This window comes from Copidosoma floridanum, unplaced genomic scaffold (genome assembly GCF_036245765.1).
Source record: "Copidosoma floridanum isolate Cflo_tuat_1 unplaced genomic scaffold, Cflo_Japanese_pri ptg000007l, whole genome shotgun sequence".
NCBI classification, from domain to species: Eukaryota; Metazoa; Arthropoda; class Insecta; order Hymenoptera; family Encyrtidae; genus Copidosoma; species Copidosoma floridanum.
Window position 1 is genome coordinate 1,013,498 of NW_028321884.1, and position 21,671 is coordinate 1,035,168.

The following is a 21,671-nucleotide window of genomic DNA, read 5'->3' on the forward strand; positions in this document are numbered from 1 at the left end:
TAACTCACGCACGAAGGGTTGTTTTAAATAATAATCATAATGACAACAATGTGGAGGCCCCCCCCTCCCCCCCCCCAAGCTCTTTCTCTCTGCTCGAACGTTTTTTGGCCTCCAACGGGAGCAGCAGCCTCGTACTGAAAAGCGCTACAGCAAGGCTTTAGTCGGTCGTCGGGATTTTTACGGACAAGACGCTTCTCGTGTCTCATCCCTCTTTCTCTCTCCCAACTGATCTTACCTATACGTGCAGGGCCACAGTTTTACATATCAAACGAACGTCGTACAGTGAATCAGTGCACAATTGTGTAGATGTGTGTGTGTGTGTGTGTATGGATACGTGCAACTATATATTATGTTCATTAATGCTTCGGACGCCGAATACTTTACAAGTATAGGTATATATTATTTATACATATATTCCAAAGGGGTGGCTTTTACTTTTACGAGCATCGCAGTGTTCAAGAAAACGTAAATTTATGTGGTGCAAGTGCTACATATGTTACATCTCGTATGCGCGGGCTATCATTTTTTCACGAAAAAACCAAGAGGATGTGCCTTTTGTTTGAATCTCTTAAAACCGAATGAAGCACCCGGCGATATATGTATATAGATTAATGGGGTGGGTTCATCGGCTAATTTAACGGAGAGAACGGACTTTTTATGGGGATCAACGAATTACTTTCAATTCTGTTATTAAGATTATCCCATTGTCAAATCGAACGTGTTCTTGTACTTTTGGTCAATGGAACAACGTACTGTTTATGCAAGTACGAAAACAGAGCTAAAAAAAATTTAGAGCACAGCAGTAATTAAATTAAAAAAAAAAAAAAAAAAAAACCAACACGTTCTTCGTACTTTGAGCAAACGTTGCCAATGTATAAAAAATCAAAAGGCCAATAAAGCGCGTGCAGTCAGTCGAAGTGAAAAAAGATCGAGTACCTATATATACATATATACCCCGTATGGTAGATGTAGGTAATTAAGTCGACGGGGTCAGAGAAAACTGAAACCACCAATCGTACCTGAGCGCAGGGAGGGAGGGAGAAGGAAAAAATCGGGCGCGACAATAGCACAAGCTCCCGGTGAAAAGGCGAAAAAGCGTATAAAAGTAGGTATATAAACGGGAGGTGGCGGAGATAAAAAAGAAAAAAAAAAAAAAAAAAAAAAGAGACTATACAGTTTCAGCCGAAAGTGAGAAAGCAAAGTTTACCCGTGCGGGCAGGGGCCAAAGGGGAGTTTGACTGAAAATCGAGGAAAAGATGGCAGCACGGCGGTGTTAAAGCGTGTATACGTATACACCCGATGTACGTGAAAGAAAAGAGAAAAAAAAAAAAAAAAAAAAAAGGTCGATGCGCGGCTGGTTTTTCAAGGGGGTACCACACATCGAGCGCGTGTGCCGCTGCACCCCACGGGTATATCGATACACAATAATGTGCAACTAGCTCACGGAGAAGCTCAATTTCGACGACCCCCCTGTTTAAAATTACGTGAACGTGAGTCGACGGAAATTAACGCTATCCCGTGTATCATAGGTACAACGCCAAAGTTGACGTACTTGCGCGTTCTTACACTATACGCTTATAATCATGTGGAGGGTGAGCAAGATATAATACGTATACACGTTTTACGATAAATTGAGGGGAAAAAAAAAGAATCGGGAAAGCAACTGCGTATAGACGTGTATTAATTATTGTACACACCTTTGTATTTACGCGTATACAATGGACCCCGCATATCTCTATCGACCATCGACAACGTAAGTAACGGATGTTTAATGTAATATGCGATTGAGCCGTCGAGGGTAATCGTTGGATGCTAATTTCGCGATTACAGCGTGGCGTCTGACTCTAATATGTATACTTGGTGAGCGAGAGGTAAGTAGAAAAGCACAACAATCAAACTCATTGGCGAATAGATTGCGGCGCAGATTTCATCCGAGTGAATCTTTGTTTCTCGTTTTTTTTAACGAATTCTGTTGTCATATTATATTTTATCGTTATTGTACAAAATAAGTGGTACTTACACGTTTTTGAAATTTCCAATGATTTGATGCTGGTGTCGCTGACAATTTCATGGTCGGGGGAAAGGTTTTCAAACTGTATACCAACTTACGTATTCGCTTGAGCCTGTGTTACGATTCATTGCATCAAAACTCATTAATTAAATAGTATTAAAAAATTCTAAAAAGTCCCTGAAACGTCTTGTTTTTTATACGTTACAAAGAGGAAAAGCCTTGAAACTTGCTATTTGTTGGGAAAGCGTTGTTACCTCAACTCGGAAACTTGAAACGATTAATAATGAAGCATCTACTGAAAATTGTTAATCATTTGATTTTTTTTTTTTTGTATAAAAATCCCATATTATTTTTTAGTAATTTTTGATCGACTATACGAAATTCTATACAGAGATATTGCGTAAAAGACTTGTTAAATTAAATCTCGTGAAATTGCGTTGTAGTGCGCCGTATATATAATGCAGGCTAGGGTGTACTTAAATGGCAGACGATGCTTTTTTTAAATAAATTTAACGGAGGCTGATAAATTATATCTGTTCACGCTTTTGACTCGTATTTTTTGATGATGATCAATTACCAATATTTTTCGAATCGTACGAGCATTTCCTGCATTAGTTTTGCGTTATAAAGGTACTTCTGTTGTATGGACTTTTTTTGGATAATGATGTACAGAAAAACAAATTTTTCCACAAAGCTTATGCTACAAATTTTTTGATTTTATCACTTGATAAAATTAATGCTCATTCCCGACGATGTACAATTAATTAATCATACTTGGTGAATTTTACAAAGTAAATTTAATGAAAATGGTACAATTTAGTAAGGAAAAACAAAGCAGGTATTGCTAACGACAACAACAAAAACTTGACTGATGATAAAGTATAATGCACTGCACTTGAAAATTTCGTAAAAAAGAGTGAGTGTAGAAAAATGAAAACATATTTTTCAAATACTGATACTGATGCTTCAACCATTTAATATATAGTCGTCATTTTGGTTACCAATAACAACCGTAGAAGATTTATAGTTTTCCTCTCGACAATTCAGACGACACAGCTCGGTATACAACGATGGATCATCACTCGTGTACACGGTTGTATCGACAGTGGGCAGTAAAAAAAGCGCCGGAGCGCGAAAATTAGCTGGATTTCGAAGCAGCCATTTTGGAAAAGAAAAAATCGTCAGGGACAACGCGGCGAGCATCGAATGAGAGCGAGGGGGTCGAGAGGGGGAGTAGACGTCCGATCTTGGCCCGTACATTTAAACACTATAGGTAGGCATATATATATGTATAGCGGGACAGAGGGGCTTTCCGCGCTTGGGCCGGCCGTGTGTACACGGACACATATTATATAGGACGGACCGTAAGCATTAGGGGTGGGGACTCGAACTATACGTGTGGTACACAGACGTCCAAGGGGGACTCGATGCGAGGGTGGAAAGGGAACGACAATCCAGCAATACATGTGCAAGATATTTCGTGGAGATGGAGGGGGCACGCCTCATACAAAAACCTTGCGACAATGATAATAATAATAATAATATATATATGGTTGTCGCAAAAGTTATGTTATAACTGAAAAGTTAACTGAAAGCAAAAAAATCCAAGCGCATGTATGCATTATTGGCATTTTTGTATAGGTTTCTTTTTTTGGCTCGTTTGTCGTGTAACACCACTTCCGCGTGAGGTGCAATTGAATTTTCCGTGGAACATGACCGAAAAGTAATTTAAGCGAGCCGCATTGCCATTTTTCATTTGTTTTCCTACTCAGACCGAGATGATGCGAGAAAAGGGTTTTTTTTTTTTTTTTTTTTTTTCTCGACCGCAGCAGGACACCCTCTTGTTGTTGTCACCAAAGCGACCGCTTCGTTAAACACCTCTGACCCATCGAGAGAAAACTCGACAAACGCCATGAGTACAATATTGTTTCAAGTTGTAATAATTGAAGTGGTCGTGGATTAACTACTTATGATATAAAATTGAGGCGAAGCCAGGAGTTGTCGCCGTGCGAAGGAGGCCGCCCATTGGCCGGTTCGGTGGCTGCCCACTCGCTTTCTTTTTCTCTTTTCGATTACATTCTCGATTGATCTTCCCTTCGGCCCCTCCTTTGGCTACCATACACCACACACTGTGTCGCTCTTTCCCCCCCCCTCTCGAACCCATCTCCTCATGGGTTGTATACATATAGACTTTTTTGGGATATTCTTTGTATAAATTGCTGCGGAATAACATGTTTCGCTTAACATTCATGTATAAGTATATGTGTCTTGTTTCGTTTGTTTGAGTTTATATTTACCATTGATTCGCAAAAAGAAAAAAAACAATTTTCGGTATGTACGTGATTATTTAGCATATAAAGTTATCACGGAGTTTTATGTACATAATAATTATATACTCTGTTTTTTTGTTTTTTGTTTTTTTCATCATTTAGAAATCTGGCCTTTGGGAATCGATGGAATTACTTATACGAGGAACAAAATATTCGGAACATTTTTACATTGTCTACATAAAATAATTACCATCTTTGGTACGGAATGACAAAAGTTTTTATAAAACATACGACCTGTACGTGTACATGGACGATTAATTGTATTAACAACCGTAATATCAATCACGTAGATGCGTTCCACAAGAATACGGTTACAAGTACGGCTCCACGCACACCGAAAAATAAGATTTTTCGTCATTCCCGACAGTAAAGTTTGTTGTTTACGTCCGCTTAGTAGGATTTCTTAAAAAAAATGAAGGAAACAAGGAGAAAGAGATAGCGAGAAAAATGTTTGAGAGGAGTAAGAATAAGTTGGTGTGTGGTGCAGGTGGGAAATATGTACAGATAATACGTTTAAACGCGTGTAAGCGGCGGGACGGGCAGAAATAAAAAACTGCGGCCCGATTGGTGCTTCGAAAGGAGACGTGATGCGACACACAAACCAGCGGAGGTATATTGTACAGCAGGTACAGGGTACGTACACTTCCAGAGCAGTATATATAGAGCAAAAGAGGGAGTCTTGTGTGACGGAGGAGGAATAAGGAAAAATGAGAAAGAGGAGAGACAACGAAAAGAAGGTAGGTATATGTAGCGTGTACAAGTCAAGACGCTAAGTACGAGGTAAAGGTGCACGCGGCAACTTACTCGGAGCCGGTGTCTCTTTAGTCTTCGGTGTCCAAGCAAACGACGTGGACGCGCCAACGGTTCTTCGATGAGGCCGGCGCTGGGAAAGTTACGAATTTTCCGCGGTTACAGTATGCTCGCCGAGATTACCGCAGGTAAGCAGCATAACCCACCTGTCTTACATCTGTTTGGCCTTTTTTTTTTTTTTTTTACTCCGCGCAATAATTAAGTTCGCGCGTGTATCGGTGAAATGTGAGCAGATAAGACGCGAAAGATAAGCCAAGTTTTTAAAAATTATTTCGTATCTCATAGCGTTGGGGCTTTTTTTTCGTTTTTTAGTACATGGTTATCAAAGGTGAATTCATTGAAAGATAAAAGTGCCGAAAACGCTGATTGTTCCAAACGTGGGCGTTGTACGTGTCGATACATTTTGAAAACAATTGATATTCGAAATTTCTATAATTTTTCGGGATTCAACCGAACAATGCGTTTGCGTGGACGAAATTTAATTTAATTGTTTTCCAAAAAAATGGATGGTCAGTATATAGGCATCACGTAAACACTCGTAGTAATTATCATTTAGTACATATGCCTGGATCAGAATCAACGATTAGTCGTGATTTACGTAATCGTCAGAGGTAAAAAGTGATAAAAAGCGACTCGTCGAATCTTTTGAATCATATTCAGGTATATACAGCCGTGAATCACGTTGTTGGCTCTATCATTAATCGCGTTTTCATGCACTTGATCGGTCGATTATTCCCAAATGTATACCGAACCAACGAGATCTCATCGGAATCAATGATTCAAATGAAAGTAGTGCTGGACTTTTGGAAAAAAAAAAAACTGATCAATTGATCTCCAATATTGTACTAACGTTAAATTTTGCTATTCAAGGTATGGATAAACTTGGAAAAAAAAAAAAATCTTTGTAAAAGTTGATCGTGAGAGCAAGAGATCATTATTGACCTATAAAATCGATCATTCGTTACAAATCGTTTTTCTCGGTGGCGGTACGCTGTACGGCTTAATAGCCATCGAAGCTTTTGTGGACCATATCGGTACACCTTTACTCCATCTCTTTTTCTGTGTGAATGGAGCGGAGAGTTTATTTTTTCTGAAAAAAAACCATTACGATGCCGGAAACTAAGAAAGAGAGTGCACACTAATTTGTAGGATACAAAAGACGTACACCTTTTCGTTTCCATTATACGCCTCTCCTTCTTCTCGATGGTAAAGTCAATGGGCAAGTGTATATACGACAGTTTCGTCCAATCGGCCGTACATATATATGTTCCACAACATCATCCAACCGGAAAATGGATAATTATCTGCTCTCGTTACGCTTTGTGTATAGGTGCATTTCAAGACCAGAGGCACCAGCCGCCACCGCTTTGTAGCGGATCGTAGTTGTGTTTTTTCGTTCCTTTTTTCGTCCACGACCCTGCACCACACGGATTTTCCTCGTCATTCCGAGACGCTCAACAACGCTCCTTTTGTTTTCTCCCTTTTCTTACCTACACGCGTATATATATAGGTATTTATCACCTTTTCATTCCACTTTACGGTTCGAGATTCGAGTCGAGACAAATTTCCCCTTCCCCCTACCAACTGTCTTTTCGCTGATCGATTCTCCTCGAAAGCTATGTAGCGTTACATCTCTCACGCGGACGTGCAGGCTATATTATATATATACATTGTACGGTAATGTTTTTTTTTTTTTTTTTTTCCAAGTTGATTATTACAAGCTTTTTCGACAGGTGTTCTATTGCTGTACTTGTCAACTTTTTTAGATACATATAACTTACATTTTGTTTCGTTCAGTTATTTGTTCGTTTTCTCGTTTGATCCTTGGTATCTTAGTTTATAAACAAACAAGCAAAAAATGTGTCCCATCGTGTACTTAAGTATAGGTACAAAAAAATGTGTAAAAAAAGTTCCCTACTTGCTCCTCTCTAAAACCGTCATAGCGACCATATAATATATATATATGAGCATACATGTAACATGGCTACTTCTTTATATTCCTTTTATCCTGTCGAAATACCCTGCGCACATGCGCCTAAGGGGAAAAAGCAGAGAGCATGTCGCACTTTTCCTTTGCTTCCAATACTTTGGTGTGTTGAGGCAGAAAAAAAATTTTTTTTTTTAATAATTAATTTAGTGTTTTGTTCAACAGTGTCCTGAAATTCGTTATCTTGTAAAAGTTTAAATGACAAACAATCGCAATTTGTCAAAGTCTTGGGTTTGTTAACAGCTTCATAAAAATCATCAGAATTACTTTATCTGGAGTATGATTTGTCCCCAATGAATAACTCGTTTTCAAGTTTTTGCTATTCGTGATAATCCTATATTAAATCGAAAAAAAAAAAAAAAAAAAAAAAAAAAGAAAAAATTATCCAACTCGTATTACACGAATTTGAAAAGGTTGAATTCTATTTCCATCGCCACGAGTGGAAGAATGTTTTTGAATCCTCGTCCAAGGGTGAATTAATTACGTCAGAAGGGAAAGAGCGACATGCATTAAATTATTCCGCGCTAAAAGCACACCAGCGAGCGATGCGCACCGTACTATTGATTGATACGATTCTCGAGTCTAACTCGATTAATCTTGTTTAATAATGACTTCCTGCGGCTAGAGCCGAGTTTATTTTTTCACGCTATTAACGGAAATTTTGCACCCGTTTATTTTCACCGTAGCTGGTAATTGTTTTATAAAAAAAAAAAAAAAAAAAAAAAAAGGAAAAAAACCCTTAAGCATCAATTTTTTTAACATAAAATTTTATTCCTGTATTCTAAGACATACCTACATTGTCCATCGCCTGCGAGTATATTTTTGTGCAATATCATCAGATAAAAGGAAAACAAAGACGAGACGATGAAAACGGTAAACTACTGTAACAGACGTGGATGATTAGAAAGTTGGAGGAGTTCAACAGAAGAAGAAAAAAAAGACAGAGATAAAAGCTTAAATTTTCCACGTACTTTTATATTGGTCATTTTATAATTTTTACACCAAAAAATTGATTAAACAACGGAGCGTTGAGACACATTTTATGACTAGATAATTTATTCAAAATTTATGTTGACGCGTATAAAAAATGAAAAATCACCTCGGTTCGCTAAAACGCTCCATATATATCGAACCTTATTTAATCCTCGTGGAAAGTAACGATGAGACAACGTTTCTCTACACGCTAGTCTAAATCTGTGGACATTTTTAAAAACGTGGACACCCCGAGTCTTGTCCCCCCCTTTGGGATCACCAATAAATTTAACACATCAACTTGTGCACGGCACCGGGTATAAAAGAGTTTGGAGGAGCAGAACACAGTTGCATATCCAGTTACGGGAAAAGCCAATAATATTTCTAGTACCGATCGATTTGTAATCCGAAAATAAGCGTCGAGTCGATGCATATGTATACGCCGGACTTATCACGTGCAAGGGTTCCATTGACAATGACTACGATATATATTATTATTTGATAAGAGGAACAGAAGGTAAAATAACAACTATACGCCTGATATCAACGATGATAACAGTATAGGTCTGAAGTGAGCGAAAAAAAAAAAAAAAAAAAAAAAAAAATCGGGTGCGAGAGACTGACGCGGTAGACGAGGAGATGAAGAAGAACGCGCGGATGCAGGGGGTGTCGCGCGATAGAGCGAAGGGGAGCCAGACCGTAGACAAGTATATTTTACAGGTAGGTATAGCATATAGATGTAACAATCGGTACGGCGCGACGCACTAATGGACGTTTGAAATGATTAGCGAGAATTGACAATGGGAATTGCGAACCGATAGGTATACCCATCGGGTACATATATATATGTGTGTGTGTATACACACGAATTGAGATGGATCGCATGCCTATGTATGTATAAGGTCGGTATACCCACCATGCGCCTACGATCCTGTCACCCGCGTCACCCCCTTGCCCCTCAACATAACGAACCGGGAGTTCACTTATTCATACGTCGTCCCTCTCTCGCGCACTTTTGCCTCCGAGAATTCACATGCACGCATGTATACGCACACGCGCGCAAGAATTTTATGCCATCTTCCTCCTCTTCTGGTATCAACACCCTCGGGTCAAACAAAAACTCGGTACCTATAAGTGATAGAATCGAATTTTCAATAAAACGATCTTTTACACAAACATATTTATCTAGATGCCATCATTCATAACTGTATTGTGCGAATAATTAATAAACAAATCCTTCTCCCAGTGCTCGTTCAACAATCATACATATACACCCATAGATTGAAGATGCAGATGCATGTTAATGGGAATTACTTAAGGTATTAGGATATGGTATCAAAAATGCAGTAGTGAAGATCGAAAAATAAGAAAAAAAAAAAAAAAACTAAATGATACGGACATGTTCAAAGATGAAATTACAAATATTAAACTAGGGATACAAATCGAGATGTATAACTAAATGAATTAAGATAGTGAGTTGTAATTGCGAAAAGCCATAAAAAACTAAAGGATGTTACGATGAACACCCAAAAGACACAAGACATTAAAAACAAAAGGTGGTTAAGAATATTATTTGACGTTGTTACTTGTGTAGTTGAATTATCATTTTCGTTGTAATTGTTTGTGTTATTATTATTTTTGTTGTTGTAGAGAGAAAATACACTTTTAAAATAGGTGGTGAAAACGAATAACGAATCCCATCGTATATCCCAAAGGGTGTCGCCTGGCACCCCCCGATCCCATAACCGATCAAACTAATCAAAAGGTCAAGATTATGTAGATGTATATGTATTGTAAAAGATGGGTAAAGTACGTGAAGCGAGAGAAACAGGCTCGGGGTAAATAAAGCGTAAACCTGCAGTGAAAAAGACCGAGTCAATGTCCTTTGCTCGCCGATTTCCAAACCAAACCGGGCGAATGCACCCTCATCGTCGTCGCATGTATGGTTTTAACGTTACATCTGTGGATGATATAATACCTATGCATTTGCAAAACCGCGCAACCACCGAGAAAAGGGGGTGGGAGGAAGAGCCCAACCCCCGCCGGCGCGTGCCAGCCAACTGAAGACCAGCTGTGCACCCTGTTTTGCGTATACACCATACCCGCGTGTTAGGGAAGCACGTGCGCCTGCGCTCGCGTCGACGACGGAGCGCATTACCCAAGCTATGGGTCCCCACTCTCCTGCCACGAGGAATCCCGTGCAACCACCCACCGAGCGATATTATAGGTGTACCTACCACACACCTATTTCCATCTTGGCTGATGCCGGTTGCTCCCGAGCCTCGTCTGTCACTCGGGAGCGCGCACCCGATCCAGCCGGACGCGTTGTTGACCCTTCCTGTACACCGGGAGCCCCATCGCGTCGACATCGTCGCACCACGCGGTTTCACGCACGCATCGCGTAATCATATGCATAAAAAATTGTTTATATACATCGGTAAAGGGAACACCGGTGGCGTAAACGCAGATAATGCCGGTACAATGAGCGGCGGTAGAGGGGCGCAACCCCGACAAAGCTAAGGGTTGACGCCGACCACAAACAAAAAAGAGGTGTGACGGCCACGCGTTCGCCGTGACCGAGGTGAGTTTAAACTGTCTCTCTGCAGTATGTGTAATACTGTCATTATGCCCATCATCGTCTCTCTTTGTACTAACATTTTTGTCTCCACCTTCGTTTTTTTTTTCTTTTTGCATGTACTCGGGTAATTACGCGGTTGCGTTTTCGGGAAAGGACGGGAGTTCGACGACTTCTGGGGGTTGCTGACCCGCGGGACTGCTGACACATACCGGTATTTCGCGCGGGAAGCTCGTTACGGCGACGAGCAATATTTATATTATCTCGTTCCCTCTCTCTAGTTTGACACTAGAGTGTAACTACGAAACCGCAGTTGCTGTTCCTAGTTTACGCTCTACTAAGTAGCCGTTTGCCCCCTTTTTTTTCTTCCTGTTTCTTCACAAGTTCCATTGGGTTGTTCGTCTATAAATAACATCGCTTTTGTTGTTACTGTTCTTCTTTTGTACGGTGAATGGCAGTTTATTTTTCTCAATTACTTGCGCATCAAAGAGATTTCAAATGTTTGCTAAAATGGGATTAAAATTGCTTTTCAAGGCAAAACAGTAAGGACCATCGGCAGTGCAAGGTGTCAAAAATCAGGGGTTTTGGGTACTTGAGTCGTGAACGAACCATTGGAGACACGGGCCAGTATGAAGCACTCACTCGTGACAATCTCGAGTAAAGGAAGGAAGACGGCTGTAATGCGCCAACATTTTTTTTAGCTGCCCCGACAAAACGGTAATGTAAAAAGTTCCTTTTTTTGACTCTTAGTATTTTTGACGCTTATTTATTTACTTGTTTCATTCTTCTTATTCTCAATAATTATTGGATGCGTAATCATACTGGTCAATATTTCGAATCATGTTGCGTCTTATTTACTACATTTTTTTGTTTTTTTAAATCATTGCAAAGTTATATACTTGTCTGACAAAACTATTTTACATTTCTCATCGCGTAGACTAACATCTGTGGAATAGGAGAAAGACCAGGAAAACCAGGATAAAAGTAGCACGACGATTTCTGTAGTGTGAACAACAATGCAAAAAAGTGCTGGCACCTGCTGTACCTCGGCGAGTGAAAAAAAAATGTAATTTGCACTCCTGAAAAAATTTTTGTTAATTGTTTGGTTTTTTTCTTACAATAAAAATAACGAGGATAATTATGTTGGTGTTTTAGTCTAGTCGTAGGTCTAGTTGAAATCTTTGTCAAATGTAATTAATTTTTCTAAATTTTAGACGACGCAATCTCAAATTTCCAGTCTGCCGCTTCACCGAAAAATTTCACGCTCTCGACGCTTTTGATTGTTGCTCTGAAAGCCTTGAATTAGATACCGGCTTTCGGGCAATAATCATAATCACATGAGAGCGAAATTCACCGGTACTATACGTGTGGCTTTGGTGCACATCTTAGCCACTCGATACACAACATTTTTGCTTGCATCGACGAAAAATATTACTCATCATGTATGAATATTTTGTACAAACAAATGCGCTTATGTTTTATAAAAAAACTCACTCCTCTTTGTTGTATTTTATTATATCTGTTTAATGTGTATACGTATGTTAAAATTTTCTGTACCGTATACACGCGTCTCGTATATTTTTTTGTCAAGTTAATCGGAAATAACAAAACAGTCGACCAACTTGAGGGGAAAAATATAAAGCAAATGAATCTAATGATCATTTATTTTTCACTTTTGTACCTCTGGATCTCTTTTTTTTTCTTTTAGTTTCTGCTCCGAATGTTGCAAGAGCCGGCGTATATATATACTTAGGTACACTGCACCGTGTATCGATGAACTTAACTAATTTGATGGAAGCTCAAGTTTTTTTCCTTCTCTTGCGGATCATTGAGGGGTGAAGAAGAATGCGATATGACAGAAACAAGGGGAGGTTGCTCGGAAGCATTTCTGATCTTCCTTTTCCATTGAACGGACGGTAAAAGATTGTGCGAAGCTAATCGATGGAGCAGAGCAGAACAACATTTTTTATTTTTTTTTTTCTTCACGGTGACGTAGAAATCGATCATTTTTTGTTCCTGCACCATCATTTCGAATAAATTATTATTCGCAACAATATCAGAAACCCCCTGGTACAATATCCATACAACAGCTACTCGTAAAATTAAACAAATGGAGGTCGAATAATTCCATGTGTGATTCTCTTCACCCCCAGAAAATTGTTTTTGTACAAAGGGTGGTTCGTTAAAAAAATTGCTTGAAAAACATCTTTCCAATGCTCAATACTTCCATTCTCTGCGTGCGTAAAAAATCGCAAGAAATGAGATATTCTCGACACCCCCCTCTTACGCAAAAAGAAATATTGGATTCGAACTTTGAAAAATCGGTTCTCCATCAACTTTTTTAAATTTGGTGAGGTAGTGAAAATTCAATATACGTAATATATGAAACACATAATCTTATAATACATGAAAAAAAGAAATAGTTTTTAATCGAAAGAAAATGGGTTACTTATTTCGCCTATTTGAAATAACTTATTTTGCACAAATGCTATAAGATTAATAGCTTCATATTTTAGAGAAATCGTTAGGTTTTGAAATTACTTCAATGAACAAATATTGAATTTGTCTCAGTATATTCTACAGCACTGAATTTCATTGCAATTTTTCAAATTCCTGTACAGAGTAGGAATACAATTTTTGTCCAATTTGGTAAACCAAATTAAATTAAAATTCAAAAAAATAAGTTGTAAAAAATACTAAAGGGGGTATCTCACGTGGCTAAAAAATACCAAGGTGTACATGAACGCGAAGACAATTTCGTACTCGGAGGGAAGAGGGAGAAAAAAGCAGCAAAAAGAGGGGTTGGTGGGGGGGAGGGGGCAAATAAAATGCCATGAGATCATTTTCGTACACTGTCTTTCAAATATCCCATTATAGCCGTGGTGGTCAAGGAGGGTCCGTATCGGAAGAGAAAATGAGGGACAGAAGAGGGTAAGTAAACGTAGAGAGAGGAGACAAGCGGGTATGAGCTCTTATAAGCCCACTGTATGGTATCTAAATATATTATCCACTTGCTTATCACGCGTGCAAAATTTAAAAGCTTTTCCGGGTACGCTCGCATGTTGGAAGTTGATTGGTGAGTATTAAACCCTCCTCCTTCCGACCCTTTGTCAAATTTTCGGCCCAACGAGTATGATATAGAACACGTAAATACTTATCACATTCTATCCACATGCATGCCGATTATTAACACGTACTAGGTAAATATATAGTATACATACCTATAGATATTTGTCAATCATTATTAGGGAGTCGTGCGCGTATTGCAAAAACTCGTTGAAATTTCAAAATAATTTCCAAGGCTTAGTTCTCTGGAGTAAGTATATATACAGTTTTAATACTGGCAAATTGTGTGAAGTGTATTTTCATTCTGAAAAATACATGCTCTCAAAAAATTAATATAAGATATGAACTGTTAAATTTGTTGATTGTATACATACCTGCATCTATATTTATTATCGACTGTTTTCAATTTCTGTAAAGGAGTTCAAGCATATATCTAAGTCCCGTTTTATTGGTGTTTAAAAAATTGCTCGTTTCGGGCTACGTAAATATCGATATGAGCATCGAAAGCCACTTGGCACCTTTTACATTGTTGATGTATTTTTGAAAAAAATTAACATAACTGTAATTAAGAAAAATGAGAATAAAAAGTATATCGCTTCGTTGGTTAAACTGTAATGCATACCATTTCGTAACGATTTTCCATGAAGAAATTTACACGCCTCTGGTTGTCATGTATAATATTACTAGATGTAAGAGCAAACAAAACCATCGTTGTTGCATCATATATTATGCTAGTATTGAATAGTTAGGGACTTAAAAATAAAACTTTGTCGCTAAACTGCGATAAACTTTAGCGATTCGTATGAAAAGACAGTAAAAATGCCAGGGGAGAAAATTTCAGCGAAACATACTTGAATTCACAAGCGAGCGAATTTTACGCATTTTTCGTATAGAGACTATATATTATTATCAGATGAGCATATTTAGCGACTTCGAAACATGTGATAAGATAAAATTCGTGTTCATGTCCTTCAAATATTAAGGACTGCCACGGTCACTAATGTATACACGTGAAAATCATTTTAGGGGCTGCTCTCCCACTCTCCTATATATTCTGCTCACTCTCGTATTTAATTTTTACATTCCACCGCTTCAAATCACATATACCTATCTACAGGCTTGAACGAGTTATCAAAACAAACATTTTTATACGATTGACAAATCAGCCAAGCTTCGTAGGTAAATTTAATGTTATCGAACCCACAAACTAGATATGATAATTATACTTATTCATGTATAAAATTTGGTACGGAATGAGTTACCAACTGTAACGTGAAAAAGAAAAAAATGATTTCGTATATTTATAGTTTTGGGATATACCAAGGGAAAATAAACATATTATACACTCGCGAGAGGTTTGAAACAAACTCGCGGGAAACCGATGATATATATTCTCGCTCCATCTCCCATATAATGGGCTCCGAGCCCTTGTATACAACTTTGGATGAAAGAAGCTAATCTAATTTAATCTCCCACTCCTTGGGTTTATATCTCGATTTTCCCTGCCCGCGGGTGCGATCGGTGCGTCCGTTATACCGGCGTAATTAAATAAACAAAGTCAAAGGTGATGCAGGTGGATGTGAAAGAACGAGAGGAGACGATGTCGGCTGGCACTGGTAGGGGAAAGAACCTTCCCTCGGAGCGTTACAGGGGAGGGCGGGGGATATCGGTCTGACAGATTGACATTCAGTCGCGCGAGTCCACCTGAATATTTCATCTCGTTTCACCTGTCAGACCCGCCTGGCCCGAGACTGATCTAAACATAGCAGCTCGCCTGACTGCGGAGTCTGACTGCTGCTCGCTGCCCTGACGAACTTTCGACCCCAAGTGACCCCGAGGATCACATGTCGTCGCCGTCGCCGATGCTCATGTCGACACCGTACACACCGTATTATCATGTGTTATATATATATTATTATGTGCAAGCGTGTAATCTTTTTTTTTTTTTTTTTTTTTTTTCCTCAAATTTGCAAAGTTATTTTGGTTTTATGCATATGATACCAAAAATATGCACTTGCAATAATGAACCATCGTGTAGGTACACAACTCAAGCATCTAAATTGGCGTCTCTGCGTGGTATCATCTCTGCGGTGGCTGTTTTTTTTTTTTTTTTGAGGGGTGGGGGGGGGGGCGATGAATCATTCGAAAACTTTATTCGGCCCGCCACTGTATGTACCCTTTACCTGTTTTATGTATATATATCGCTCGCTTATCCCTCCCTCTTAATCCGTTATCCGATTGGGCATTAATCACATCACGCGCGTACAGTTTAGAAGCTGTCTCTCTGGTCATTTAAAATATACAATTTACCCATTCATACGTATACGTGTGTATGTATAAAAGCTTTTTGCTGTTACGCGCTTTGAATATGGGAATTTCGGAAAATCAAATTCTTTTTCAGTTTGAATTACAAATCAAAGGACTTTTTTTTTCAATAATGAACACAAAAATTTTATCCATTACGCTCATGCAGCTCGCGGTCATTACTTTCTTTAGAGCACCATGAATTTTCTTCTCATCAAAGATTAGACTAACCGAAAAGAAAAAAAAAAATGCATTATTTAAAAAAAAAATAATCATGTAATGAAATTAGTTTATTATTTATATAAAGTTTTTATACAATTTCTGTAACTTTTCGTAGAACTAGTATAATCTTCGCCCACTTTTCTAGCATGTAGAGCCGCGAGCGCTAACTTAATCGGGAAAAAATATTCTTACATATATGTGAGCGCGCGGTGGCTCGGTCGACTATAGGCCCTGGATTGGCACGCGGGAGACCGTGGTTCGATGCCCGGCCAATAGATTTTTCACATGTGCTTTTTCACCACGCAATGCTCCTCGAGGAGGGTTTAGGCGACCTCCTCGCAGCATAATTGCCTAATTTCCCCCAACCCCCCCCCTCCCAGTAATGGGAGGCCTCCCATCCCTTTCCTTGTCCCTTTCCCAAGTGCTAAGTGCCCATAGTAGTTCCCCTATCAAAGGGGCCGGACGTAGAGCACTATTAATATAAAAAAAAAAAAAAATTATACATATGTACATACGTCATACGACCTACGACGTGACAACGTTGCGTATGGTTGGGAGCGCTACTGTCGATTTACCATGGTAAATTGGTAAATCCTCGAGGAACGTTGGTATAGGACCTATTCCAAATGACGCGACACTTGGGTGTCACGCGACTCATTAGTAGGTATTGGTTTTAATAGGACTGCGTCACACTGTCGCGTCATTTGGAATGCTCTCATAGTATAACACAGGGTGTATTCTGCAATCGCCGCCAGTCATGGTTACATGTATGTACGACACGACCTGACTGTTGTTTATTCAACAACAGTTGTTACGTTGCGTATGGTTGGGGGCGCTAATATATCCATTCACTGGTGATGTGATGTGTTTCGCAATCTCTCACCATCAGTAGAAAAACAGACGACGTTGGTCAATATTTATATACATTTGCTCTTTTTCGTGCGCCGTATTTTCCGACGTTCTGTCGTCTGCTTTGTTTTGTTTAATATACAACATCTTAGCTATAAAAGCCTTTAAGATCTTAATAAAGCTTATTTTCAAAACTAAAAAAAAACTAATATACAATATAGGTAATTATAGTGTAACTATATTGTGTATAGGTAACTATTGTGTTTCTTTCAACTTGGCGTGTTGGTCTGTGGTGACGTTTATTTGGTTATTCATATAATATATAAGAATAACTTAGCCAAGTGTGATTATAAGTATACATTTTCAATAAATAGTAATGTTTCGGAGAATTCCAAAGTATCAAATCCTATTCATCTCAGCAATCAGTGTGGTTGGCAGTATTTACACCTGGAAGCCAGAGTTTGATAAACTTGCAAGAGAACGACATCAGCTACTCGATAGTACTGAAAAAAAACTTTGATCAATTGAATTAGGCAGCCGATGGCTTTGGATTAATATGTATTTAAAAATAACGACATTAAAAGAATTGTTTATTATAAGACCCAAGTTATTTGCTTCATGTATAACCTACTACTTGTTGGATTTTGTGTTGTCAAGTTCTTATGTAATATTAACATTCACAAAAACTTTCGCTTTTAAACTAAATGTGTATCGTTATTCTTTGTTTTTGAAGTCACCTTTGAATTGACAAAAAAATTTTTTTTTTTTTTTCTATAAGCTCGGAAAAAAAAGTTTGATGAAATTCATAATGACATGTCAAACTTAAAATCAAATAAGTACAGTTTTCATACATATTTTGCGATTTTTATTTTCGTTATCTCTAGTAGCTGTGATACTTGAGTTTTTCAGCACAATTCATCACATTCAGTTCTTGGAATGGTTGAGCATTCGGTGTGTTTCAAACCAAAGCTGTAAGCTGGCACACACTCTTTTATCTTTGGAAAATACGCTGCAGGTCCAGGACCGATGCAAGGAGTTTTAGTTTTTGGTCTACCGATTAAGTTAAATGCTGGTGAGGTAGGCTTGATCAATGAAATGTCTCCAGGATCCCTTATCGGCGGGTTAAACTCGCACTTTCGGTCTTTTCCTTTCAACCCACTAGAGAAAGATTCAAGTTGTTCATGTACTTGTTAATTTTTCTTTCTGGGAGTAAAGTGAAGTAATAATCGTAAAAACGACTCTAAATATAATTACAATGGAAAAGATGGTCCTGGCGGATATTTTGGAGGATCATAGGGACCTGACAATGGAGGTGGGCATCTAGTTTTTGGTTTGCCTACTATCGTGTAAGCTGGGGCTGTGAAATCAGGTAGCGTATACTTGGGACCAGGGCTACAGCTTTTCACTGAAATTACCGTTAATATGGTAAAATAAATATTTCAAAAGTTGTTTGCAATTTTTTACATTTTTTTTTTTTTCACTTGATGACAAGTGCAATGAATTTTAAATTAGCTCATACCTTCTTTGTAAACGGCGCGCGGAATAGAGTAACCAGGTATTTTTGGCAGCTTGGGAAAATATTTATTTGGTCCAGGACCTACGCAGGGTGCCTTTATTTTTTGTATTTTTCCAATCGTGTATGCAGGATATCTAGGCTTTGAATGACAGTGAAGATCGTATCCTACTACCGGCCGTAAATTGTACTTTGGACCAGGGCCTTAAGAAAAAAGTAAAGATTCACACGTAAATCACATAACTATGCCCACAAAATAAGATATAACCTGTAATAATTGGCTTACTTTTTGTACCACATGATAACGTCTTATTCTTTGGTTTTTTATCGTCTTCTGCAGTAATTTTTTTGGACGGCATTGTTGGTTTTTAATTTTTTTTCTTAGTTACTTTATTGAAAATAATTTACTGTGAATTTTGAGGGAATTTCGAAAACTAAGCCAAACAGAACTAGAATGAATTTTGTTACTTCATGTTTATTTATTTAACTGACAAGTAACAAATGAAAATCTGACGAATGTGCATCTGTCAAGGGTTAATGTGAGAGTACAAATTTTATCGCATGAATAAATTACTTAAAAGTAGGAATAACTGATGAAAATCTTTTGACAAATTTTTTCATTAACGTAATATTTTTATTAATTTCTTAAATACATCAATCATCATTTTCTAGAAGCCCTACAGTCGTGCATTCACTATACTTGACTCCGAAAGAGTATATGGGTTGTCGCTTTTTTATTAAATTCAAATTGTAACTGTACTGAGGTCCTGGAGATTTTTTAGCGAGGTCAAACAAATTATGTCGAAATTTCATTGAGTATGCCGGATTTTGCCGCTTATAAGTGGCTAGTTTGATGCTGTACGCTGCTGGACCAGGACCAAGATTTTCTTGTCTTTGTTTATGTTTGAAGGCCCTAAAAAGAAAAAATTATAATGACGATAGTTGTAACGCAGTTGCTTTAAAGTTTCAGTATAATTAATTACATTGAGTATGCTCCTTCAGCGCGAATGTCTGGGATTTCAGGTCCGATGCAAGTTGGCAGCATATAAATCGGTCCTGGTCCATCTTTGTAGGGAATTTTATGATGTCTAAAGCGAATCGTGTAAGCAGCTGCTCTGCGCTGATGATTGAAAAGAGGACCTTTTTCGGGAGCGTAAGCACCAGGACCTGGCACTTTATCGTGATCTGTGGGGGGTTTTTTTTTTTACATTATTACTTTGACTTGGAATAAAGATTTTTGAGATCGCTTTTAATCCAGCTTACATTTCTTATAGTATTTAGATGCTATGGTATATGCAGGTGATGATTCTAAGCCATGATGCGTCATTTTGCCGGTTACCGGATAAGGTCCTGGTCCTGTGAGGGCAATTTTTTTTTTGCCTCGAAATTTAAGGGAATAAGCTGGATATCTTCGTTTTGATGGATCATGGTCATCAAATCCCGTTAGTGTTTTGAGCATGTACTTGGGCCCCGGTCCTTATCAATGTATCAGATAGCAAGTTTGATTATCAAGGTTTTAAAAGTTAACAAGGTTATTTTTCTAAACGTATGTCAAGCATACCTCGATTTTTACAGCTGTTTGATTTGGATTTGTTGCTTTTTTCATAGTCCATTTTACAAAAATATTTGAAAAATTTATAACACCTCTAAAATTTATGTTCACAAAAAAAATCTAGCGTTTATTGAAAATTTGGTTAGATAGAAATCACAGAAAAAAAAGAAAAACCAATTGTAACAGATTTCATTCGTATAATTTTTCAAAAAAATTGAATGCACATCCAACAGTGTTTATGTTTTTTCCAAGTATAGTTATTCAGTGTATTCCGGATTTTCGTCATCGTCATCGTCATCGTCATCGTCAGTGTCTTCCTCTTCCTCCTCCCCTGACCCCTGTTTTTCAACCATCAATGATTTTAATTTAATAATTAAGTCATCGCGAACGTGCTGTGTAGACTGTTGATCTTCTTTGGTGTTTTGATCAAGATCTATCTTCTCATCTACTACAAGATACAATTATTTTATAAATTACAACGTATTTTTCACTCAAAAAGTTACAAACGATTTCTGTGTACTTACTATGTTTGTTCATGTATCTGACAAAAGTTCTCCTCTTTCTCTCGGGCAGTGTTTTAAGCATTTTTTGTATTTCAGGGTCCAATTTCAGCTGTTCCTGTTCATTCACTTGTGGCACAACTAGTTCGGCTTCTTTTCCACACTTTGGGCAGACATTCCTTTCCTTTGCACAAGCCCTACAGATAGTATGATAGGCATGTTTGACAGTTTTTTGCTCACAATAGTTGCACTTTCCAGGTGCCTTTGGTTGCTTATATTTTTTATACTTGATTTTCCATTCGATGATCTGTTTGCATCTCTGGCACACATTGGCTACTTGTAAATTATTAATTATCTTTGTCTTGTTTGATGTATCATGCAGACTATTTTTAAATGCAAACTGATTCTGGTACTTCTGCGGTCGTGAACGATGAGCATTACCTTTTTGTGTGCTCATAATATTTTCAATAAAATAAAAACCTTTAAACGTTGAATTGTACCTCTCGATGATTATGTTTTCTTTTCCAAAGACGAAAGAATAAATGTAAGTGACTGTGTACACACCTGATGTCGTATATATATATATATATACGGGGAATAATGTCCACTACCTGGAAGATTTTATTTTTTATCACTAATTAAAATTGTCAAACAATTAAATCGTACTGGTTTTGACATACGCAGGTACAAATACTTTGTTTGGGGTTACGTTAGCATGCACGTTAGTGTAGCTTTCGCATTTTCTCAACTCTCAAAACTTGTTGTGAGATCGATCAATCGGAAAATCGATTCTTACAACAACATCAGTTTTTTGTGCATTGATTTAAATTCGAATCTAATCAAGAGCAGAGTCTTTTGGTTTAATAATAATTTAAGTATACATTTCAAGTGAATTTCTATTTGTTGTCTCTACCATTTGTTTATTGGGAAATGTAATTAATTTAGTTATACTGCTTGATTATTTTTAAAAGAAAACAATT

The 21,671-nt window shown here is 37.9% G+C and overlaps 3 protein-coding genes across 4 annotated transcripts; all 3 read right to left on the reverse strand.

The window, feature by feature from the left end:
* Positions 1-18,031: 18,031 nt before the first annotated feature.
* LOC106644932 (ciliary microtubule associated protein 1A-like) lies at positions 18,032-18,998 on the reverse strand. Its single transcript, XM_014360635.2, has 4 exons — positions 18,926-18,998; positions 18,646-18,843; positions 18,381-18,531; positions 18,032-18,284 (listed from the first exon to the last, which is right to left on the reverse strand). The coding sequence occupies exons 1-4, from the start codon at positions 18,996-18,998 to the stop codon at positions 18,032-18,034; spliced, it is 675 nt and encodes a 224-aa protein (XP_014216121.2).
* Positions 18,999-19,293: 295 nt separating this feature from the next.
* LOC106644946 (ciliary microtubule associated protein 1A-like) lies at positions 19,294-20,276 on the reverse strand. The gene is made up of 4 exons (XM_014360662.2): positions 20,201-20,276; positions 19,903-20,115; positions 19,623-19,824; positions 19,294-19,552 (listed from the first exon to the last, which is right to left on the reverse strand). The coding sequence occupies exons 1-4, from the start codon at positions 20,250-20,252 to the stop codon at positions 19,294-19,296; spliced, it is 726 nt and encodes a 241-aa protein (XP_014216148.2). The 5' UTR covers positions 20,253-20,276.
* Positions 20,277-20,446: 170 nt separating this feature from the next.
* LOC106644947 (uncharacterized protein C9orf85 homolog) lies at positions 20,447-21,368 on the reverse strand. Of its 2 annotated transcripts, none has more exons than XM_014360664.2 (2): positions 20,716-21,368; positions 20,447-20,636 (listed from the first exon to the last, which is right to left on the reverse strand). In XM_014360664.2, the coding sequence occupies exons 1-2, from the start codon at positions 21,146-21,148 to the stop codon at positions 20,449-20,451; spliced, it is 621 nt and encodes a 206-aa protein (XP_014216150.2). In that variant the 5' UTR covers positions 21,149-21,368; the 3' UTR covers positions 20,447-20,448. The 2 variants fall into 2 exon arrangements, with proteins under 2 accessions (XP_014216150.2, XP_014216149.2); XM_014360663.2 differs by having other exon boundaries at positions 20,447-20,639.
* Between the last annotated feature and the right edge of the window lie 303 nt (positions 21,369-21,671).